The 9125-nt window shown below is 29.0% G+C and overlaps 1 protein-coding gene and 1 long non-coding RNA gene across 2 annotated transcripts; both read left to right on the forward strand.

Moving 5' to 3' along the window:
- The first annotated feature begins 367 nt into the window (after positions 1 to 367).
- Positions 368 to 3534, forward strand: LOC121128364 (spermine oxidase). Its single transcript, XM_071893108.1, has 5 exons — positions 368 to 815; positions 1367 to 1547; positions 1597 to 1771; positions 2750 to 2865; positions 3080 to 3534. The coding sequence occupies exons 1-5, from the start codon at positions 573 to 575 to the stop codon at positions 3532 to 3534; spliced, it is 1170 nt and encodes a 389-aa protein (XP_071749209.1). The 5' UTR covers positions 368 to 572.
- Positions 3533 to 8775, forward strand: LOC121127681 (uncharacterized). Its single transcript, XR_005867894.2, has 2 exons — positions 3533 to 3669; positions 8493 to 8775. It is a non-coding gene; the product is annotated as an uncharacterized lncRNA (long non-coding RNA).
- The last annotated feature ends 350 nt before the right edge of the window (positions 8776 to 9125 follow it).

Here is a 9125-nt window from a genome sequence, read left to right on the forward strand (position 1 = left end):
GATATATTCGCTGCGTTTTTTTTTTTTTTTTTTTTTTACATAATTGGTTTGAACCTTAACTTCATATTAATTATTTAATCACTATTTCTCTTTTTTCGTCTTCTCCCAGCTGTAAAATTAATCTGACGGAGACAAAAACGAAAAGTTCGGACCGATAATATAAAAAAAAAAAGCGACGAACATGTTTGCAGCAAAATTTCCGATCACGGCTACAACAACTACATACTTTGTATAAATATTTATCACGTCGTCTTCGTTTCGACACTTGTTTTATACTGTATAGAATAATTAAAATGTTGTTAAAAGGCACATTGGAACCTTTTATTACAGTCTTTTTTGGTTCAACTGATTGTTTCATGTAATGGACACAATGAGTCATCGTTTATTATTGAATGAGCGTTTACATTGACTTTGCTGAAAAAACTCGACTATTTCAAATAATCAAGTATTCTTGTCAAACGACTTCACTCGTACGAAGAAGAGTTAATCACTTTGCGTGAGTGAAAATGAGCATTAAATGTTTAGTCCCTGTATGATTGAAAAACAAATTCATAGTGTTTACCCAGGAAAATATGAGAGTACATAATACAAAAGTTGTCATCATTGGAGCTGGAGTTGCAGGTTTATTTGCAGCTAAAAAGCTTATAGATTCGGAACAATATGGTCCGAAAGATATAATAATATTAGAGGCTCAAGATTATGTAGGCGGAAGAATCAAGACAATTTTTGTCAATGGTGCTCCCTTGGAAACTGGAGCACAATGGATTCATGGGCGCGGAGAAAATCCTTTATGGAAATTCGTCAATGAAAATAATGTGAGTTATTGAATTAATTTGTGATTTAATAAGCTAAACATTAAAACACCTTTCTAAGCTGCATATAATGGGACTTAAACGTTGTTTATTTAATAGTAGTTGGTTTACATATTCGATGAATGTGGCGCCATCTTTGATTTATTTTTATTACTAATTTCAAACTTGTATACTTATTTATTTATGGGCATAACTACACCACCTAGTGGATATTGATGTTTTTTTAATTTTTTCATGACCTATGATTTCTTCATTTTTATGGATAATTTGATTTAATATTTTCTCTGTAGCAATGGCCATTGACCCTTATATATATTTTTTTAAATAACTAATACATGCCTGTTAAATCAATATAAAAATATGAAAACAAAATTCAAAGCACGAAAGTTCTTCTTTGATATATTTCTTCATATTCATATGTATTATGTTACTAACGACATGATCAATCCCAATTCCTGATCAAAGTTCAAATTCTCTAATGATGTAACACATACTTTTTGAAGATAAAAATATCTATTTTTTCCAAATAATGTAACTTAATATTGCTACATAAGGTTCCAATCTCAAAAATTGTAAATCCTGATGGAGAAGGAATATTTTTGTCTCAGAGTGGAGATATTCCTCCAAAAGAGATCTTGCACTCAACCCTTGACTTCCTCCAAGAAGTTCATGAGAGTGTTTATGATGTGTTGGATGATAAAGGACAGCTCAAAGACGGAATTCCTTCTTCAGTTGGTCAGTTAGAAATTTGAGTACTGTCAGATGTATATAATAATTTCTTTAGGGAAATACTTTAGACAGCGTTTTGAAGAGTGGTTGGACCAATTTAAAGAGCAAGAATCAGATGAAATTATCAAGTGGCGTCAAAAGATTTTTGAATGGAGGATTTTATGGGAGAATACAGACTGTGGATGCAATGATTTGAATAATAACTCCATATATACTTATGCAAAATATGAAGGAATTTTTTTTACTAATGCTGATACGGATGGATTAGTGAAATCTTAAAAATATGTTTACTTGTTTCATTCAGCCTTGAAATTAATACTTGATTTCTTTGTTCAATGAATACAGATTGCACAATTAACAATTTTTTATATCGTCAGGTTTTTGAGAAAAAGGAACATGTAAATATTTTAGAATATTGGCAGATATATTCTACTTTTAAATATTTTTTATAAATCCTTAGAAAATTAATTATTTTGTGGATATTTAGAATTATGCTTCGTTTTAGCTCAAAATCAAATTTTTTTAAGACTTGATTTGGCCCCAATTACTCTAGAGGAGAGGTCGGGTAACTTATTTTTAGCGTTAATTCAGAATACACAAGTTACTATTTTGAAATCTGTAGAAAGGTGTAAATAAAGTTCACATACTTTGTCAAGGAGTAAATACCATTTTTTTTACTTCATGCAAACAGAGAAATATTTCATAGATCTATTTGAGTCAAATAAGGTTTTGCTAGCAAGTTTGTAGGATACATTCAGATACCTAATTATTTTAGCTATATTTTATAACCTTTATTTTATTTTATACTTATATAATCCCTGATATTACCTTTTAAATCAAATCTAACAATTTTATCAATTTTACTGCAACTCCACAGGCATAATATGAATGATTTATTGATAGAAAATGACGAAATTCATCGCAGAGTACCAATTTACTCTATATTCAATTTTGAGAGAAATTATTTTAGCTTCCTTTTTTGTTAACAATCCACAAATTTATATGATAATCTATGAAAATAATTTCAAAAACCTGACTTAGAACATAGATAAATTTATATATAAATATATTAAGCTTTTCAATCACAATGAAAAAATTTTTGGTGTTACTTTTCTCTATAAAAAACGTTTGACATTAATTAGCCAAAGAAATTTATACTTCATTAGTTCATTATCAATCCACTGAGTCATCATTAGTAAACATATTATAGAGTTTGAAGGAGGAGATGCTTGCCTTGCTAATGGGTATATAACCTTCATTGAGGCAATTCAGAATCTTATTAAAGGAAAGGTTCAAATTCTACTCAACAAGGAAGTTATAAAAGGTTAAAAATACTTATCGTATTTTAATTTGTAAAAAACGTAACATTTTCTCGAAAGTTTTACGAAACCTAGCAACTATTTATTTTAAATGTTAATATTTAAGTTTTTTTTATTTGTTTAATTAGTTTAATTTTAGATCAAAAGGTATTAGAATCCAAATATATCTTTAACTTATGTAGAACTAACTAAATTTTTATGATATATACATTTTTATAGTTAAAAAGGATGATAAAAGAGAAATTATATCAATTTTATGTAATGATGGGTCTCTTTATGAATGCAATACCTCAATCGTAACCGTTTCCCTTGGTGTTCTTAAGGGCTCAATGGAGTTTTTTGATCACGAAACAATCAAATGGTCATCAAAAGTACTTCGAGCCATTACCAATATTGGGTATGGAACCATTTCATATTTCAAAGTTGAATTTGAAGAACCATTTTGGGATGTCGAAAATCCTGGGGTCATGATCCTGAGGGATTCTGATACTTTTAAGACCTTTGATTATAAAGACGATGATCCATGGTATAACTATGTATACGGATTCGATTCTGTTTTACATCATCCGAATATACTCATGGGATGGCTATCGGGAGAAGAATCTAGAGCTATGGAGATGCTTTCCGATGAAGAAATAAGAGAAAATTGTACTCATCTCCTTAAAAAAGTGTAAAGCATTGTAATACATGATTAAGCAATTTAACTTTAACTATTTGTTTTACAGAATGTCCAAAAGTAACGTTAAAACACCGATTCGAACAAAAAAACATTTACTTTTCTCGGTGGTATCAAAACAGATTCTTTAGAGGTAAGATCTCATACTTAATTATTAGTGTATCTATATATATATTATGTCTTTGACTAGTACAAATCAACTTTACCCTTTTACGAGCTGTGCTAATATGTATTTCCCAAGTGGGGGCTAAATTCAGACGTCATAGTCACATAACCTTAAAAATGTATTGTGTAAATATTACAATTACTCCAAAAGAAGTGGAGGCCAATGGTGCAACCATGGCGAGGACAGTTTACATTCTTCATAATTAAAGTAAACTTGTTTATAATGACAAAACTACTTTTAAAAATTAGAAAAGAAAAAACGGTTGTTGTGGCTGTTATTTCTCGTTTTTTGTTCATTATTTAATTGATTGTCGTGACTCATAATGTTCACTTCTTTCTTTTAAGTATATATTTAAGTATAATATTGCTAGTGATGAAAATCCAAATTTTCCAAAGGCAACCTTTCAGAGATCCGTTTTAATTTGTAATATATAAGAAACGGAATCAGAAATTAAATATTATTTTCCCAATGTCGATTTCAATTCCAAAAAAAAACACAGCTGATACTCCGATTCCCATTATTTTTCCGATTTTTAAGCTACGTGTGCACAATTCATTTCTCCAATGAGTTGCAAAAAATATAAATGTAGATTTTGATAAAATTTTATATCCTAATTAACTATGAAATTCCAACACCATTTCAATATTTATCCTATGTTTCTCAAATATTTTCCTGTTTTGATTGGATTCCACAAATTCTTGAATATTTTAATATCACAAAGTACTTCAATGTTATTGGAAGAGCTCTAACAAAGCGTGGGAATTGACATAATTAAATATAGATACAAAATAGATAATAAATTTCATAAAGATTACAATTATTGTATGTTATATGTATACGAAAAAAGAAATACGTGAAGTTTTGCTTCATAAAATTCTGTTAAAGTCGATTAATAATCCCCATGAAAATACGTGGGCCGGTTTTTGACTTTCACTATGTGTAATAGAGTTACTATCCGTTACAGTAATTTTTTTCTGTTATGTCAAAAACGTATTAAAATAATTTATGTGTGTGGGATGTACGTCCTGCTAAGAAAAACAATGATAAAAACGAATTTATTTCAAAAACGGGGACAGATACAGAGTTTAGACATATAATAAAAGTTGTTCAACATTTTAAGTTGCTTGCTTAAAAACATGTTTAATTCTGATCAGACTAGATTCCTGAGCTCTGGTGGGCAAGTTTGATTTTTTTCATAGAGTAAATTCGATTTCCCGTGTCTCAAAGTTTTTTTAAGGTATGAGTTGTCGATTCGAAAATGCACCAAAAGACTTAAAATCCCAAAAACAAATTATTGTACTAAGAGGAAAAGGGAGAACGTATATTACATCCGAATTAAAAAAAGGGAATTAGGTAAATGAAGTAAGAAGAGAATTATCGAGTTAGTCTTAGTATACATATATCTTTATTATGGTTGAAACGAAACATGGCAAGTTAGTAATGGTAATGGCAATAAATTAATCACAAGGTCGAAAATTTGAAAAGAATTGTTTTTATACTTACCTAAATCAGTATTTTCACATGGTTAATTAAATGTTGCATTTTCGTGAGTGTCAAAAGGGAATACCGGTTTCATTATATTTACATCAAATGGACAGAAAACGACAAAAATGTTGTGTACAGGAAGGTTTTACAATAGAAATTAACCTATTTTATATTTATAGTGTATAGTAGATCGTTTTAGTTTAGAATTTTAACTTAAACAAACTAAATATAAATAAAATCTTTTTAATTATTCATTCACCATCTTTAAGATAGTATGTTCGCACTAGTATGTTGAAATATAATTTCACAAATGTTCCTTGTACTAATGTTACTATTAGGGTTATCCTCTCTATAACACTGATACTTTTTATCTGACCAAAATCATGTCCGCTGATGTCAACTTGGGGTTTCATTCAGTAGTATTAAATGTCTCACCGTTCCCTCCTTGTCTTCTCCAAAATGTCAACCCTTACTTATGAGTTTAGAGATGATTTTTGTAAGAGTAGAAGAAGAAGGCGAGATCAAGATGTATGGTGTTATTGAATTAAGACCCATATCAATATCAGCTGCTTGATATATGAATTTGAGGGGAGAAAATGAATTACTGCTATAAAAAGGAGAACATTCTACATTTTAAATCGCATTAATGCAGGGAAAATTTATAATTATTTTTAAATTCATATATATTTATTTTATTATACATTTTTAAAACTGTTTAGACCAAAGATAGGTGAGAATGCTATTCAATAATGAACAAAAAAAAAAAACGAGTACACGCAAATACCGTTTTTTCCTTTTCTAATCGTTAAACTTTGTTTTTTCTTTACAAAAATCCCTCATTTAAATTCTATTAAACTACCTCACTGCTTATTATTACTTTTTTACAACTTGAATATTTTTTTATTTACGACTGATGTTTGACTTCCACCACCCTTTTAATATTGACGTCATAGTAGAGGAGTGGTTATCAAAATCGGGTTTTCTTGCCCAACAGTTTGTACGATTTATTAAATTGAAAATTCTAGCAATAATGACGTCAAATACTATGAGTGGTCGCATGTTTTGTTACATTTGCCTGTCTTGCCCAGCAGCCGGTAAAATACATCAGATTGAAAATTCTAGCAAGCCCGATTAGATGATGGTCTAACCTTGTATTTCTATTAACCTTGGTTAATATTATGTATTTATAATAAGCTAAATAAAACATTCAGTCTCTTGGGGTTAAGTTCTTTTTAAAGCATTATGATCTGCCAATTACGTATTCATATATTCTATGTTACTAAGTATATTGTAGTTCAAAGCAATATAGTTAATAACTTTTGTACGGCTAATATTTTTGATAAAAAGACAATAAAAATTCTTATTTTTAAATATTTTAATTATTTCATAGAAACAGTTTTTTTAATTTAATTTACCAACATATATTTTTTTGCAAGATTGATTACATGAATTGAATGAAATTATAAAAAATTCCTTTATTTGTATATTGCACAAAATTATGCTAAGATTATTCATCAATACACATAAATTAATCATTTTTATTTTTATGGAATATTTTATATGATTTTAATCTGATTGAATAGTCTTGGGCTCATTACAAACCGCTTAAAGAATTCACATTCGTATTTGAAGAGAAAGTAACAGAAGGGTTAACACAATATTCGTAGCATTAAAAATACCTTTTAGGTATTGGTAATTCATGGTCAACATACTATATAAATGCTTCATGGGTGTTGATTTCAAAAAGGAAATAGATGAAATAATGATTAGTGATTTTTGTTAGTATGTTGTAGAATTATAAATTGTATCAGTTTTATAGATAATCCCCTATTTAACATGAGAATTAACAATTGAACAATTAATTTTTTATTGAGGTATAACATAAAACATTGAACCATAATTACTATTAAAAAGAGCCCTGCATTGCCTGAAGTAATTAATAATATTGGGATTTCTGTAAAAGTCCAAGAAAATGGCGATGGAGGGATATATGGTGTTACTGCTTGTTATATGATTTTGAGGGTATAAAATGAATTAGTCCTATAAAGAGGAGACACTTCTACATTTAAAATAGCATTAATATTAGGAAAATATTATACTTATATTTTCATTCATGAATATTTTTTTTATAAACCAATTTATACCTAAGATAGGCGATGATTTTTCTTTTAGATGGAGATGCTAACACCTCCACGTGATTTAATAATGAAAAAAAGAAGAAAGAGCACATTCTAAGCCTTCTTTCCTTTTCTAATTGGTAACCTTAAAGTACTCCAGGGAAAGAGCGGTCTAGGAAAAAATAAAACATTCAATAAAAAACAAAGGGAAGAATATGTTTCTAGCGTAGTCACCCTGGATTCTTCTCTTTTCGGTAGGGGGAGACTCACTCCTTCACTTCCCCCTCCCCCACTGGCTGCGTGCCTAGCTGGAAGAACATGCAGTAGTCTTTAATTTTAAGCCAATCCTAATTTGGAACTACTAAATTCTACCTTCCTTGCCTTGAGTGTTCACTCTTTACCTAGAGTCCTTTAGGTAAACTTAGTTTTATTTCTTTAGACGGATCCCTTCTTTAATAATGATACGTCGGCTAAAAGATAAATTTTACTTTAATAATATAGGAGATAGCTCCCTCAAAAATCATCATTGTTACTGTCCGTTTTTCATAAGCATACTCACACCTAACTCCTTAATATTTATATTAATTGATTTGTGTTCTGTCCTCAAGAATGAAAAAGGGATAACAGGCTTTTGAGAAAAAAAAAATATGATAGCATGACTGATGAGTAATTTAGTCTTTTGAGCCCTTACTAACAAAAACAAATGAATCAGTGGTCCCTGTTTCCTAAATATAAAACACCAACTAGAGTAATTTCTTTTTTATATACCAGTGTATATGTTTTACTCAAATATTAACATAATCTCTCAGATATTGAAAATGTCTTAAGACTTATGAGTCACCCGGTATATACGTCTGATGCTATATGTACACCTGTAATAGTTCATTGATACGACTACATTGTTATTTCTTAGATCCAAAATATCTTTATGGTAAATATCTAAGATCACTATATATTGTGCACCCTGTATATATTCATCTAGTTCATTAATACAGCTTCATTGTTACTCCTTCAACTAAAATAAATATAAGATTTACTTCATGGATCACTATATAAAGTGCACCCCGTAGCTTTTTTTCACAGACAGACAAACTATGCTTTATAAATATTGCTAGGTATTCCTCACAATAAATTGATAACTCTGAACTTTCCACTCACAAATTTTAAATACATATTTTTTATTACTAGGAACCTACTCCTATGCCACAACTGAATGTGTTGAAAAGGATATTCATCATGCAGATTTACTGGAGCCTATACACTACCCTTCAGGGCGGATTGCTTTGATGTTAGCCGGCGAAGCCACTTCTGACAACTGCACAGGAACTGTTCATGGAGCACTTATGTCTGGAGAACTACAAGCAAGCAAAATATTAGAGATTAATAAAGACTCATTATTGGAAAAATAAAGAATAATTCATCTATTTAATTTTCTGTCAATTTTCCTCACAAAATAAATATTTAAATTTGACTATGTACAATGTACTTTTTATTTAATAAACGGATTGAAAAAAATACAAATAAAAGCAATGCATATTGTTTATATTTTGACAAATTAAAAATAGGAAAAGTTGAATACAATTGAGTTTTATGAATATTTTAGCTGTATTTGTTAAATATTTGTTTTATGAAGTATTACTATCAAAAATTAATTATTTATTTGAAATTTGACGTTGAACTGGATTCTGAACTTGATTAATCGGTCAAAATTTTCATAAATTTTTTTGTCACTTTGTAACATAATATCTATACATCAGACATTCTAAATATGAATATTATATATGAATATATTTATAATATATTATATATGAATATATTTTT

The sequence above is a fragment of the Lepeophtheirus salmonis genome, chromosome 13 (assembly GCF_016086655.4).
Source record: "Lepeophtheirus salmonis chromosome 13, UVic_Lsal_1.4, whole genome shotgun sequence".
NCBI classification, from domain to species: domain Eukaryota; kingdom Metazoa; phylum Arthropoda; class Copepoda; order Siphonostomatoida; family Caligidae; genus Lepeophtheirus; species Lepeophtheirus salmonis.

Excerpts from the sequence above, each read along its gene's own strand:
- LOC121128364 (XM_071893108.1), top strand. The coding sequence starts at position 573 with ATGAGAGTACATAATACAAAAGTTGTCATCATTGGAGCTGGAGTTGCA. Across the intron at positions 1,772-2,749 it reads TATACTTATGCAAAATATGA|AGAGTTTGAAGGAGGAGATG; the intron begins AGGAATTTTTTT and ends TAAACATATTAT. Across the intron at positions 2,866-3,079 it reads CAACAAGGAAGTTATAAAAG|TTAAAAAGGATGATAAAAGA; the intron begins GTTAAAAATACT and ends ACATTTTTATAG.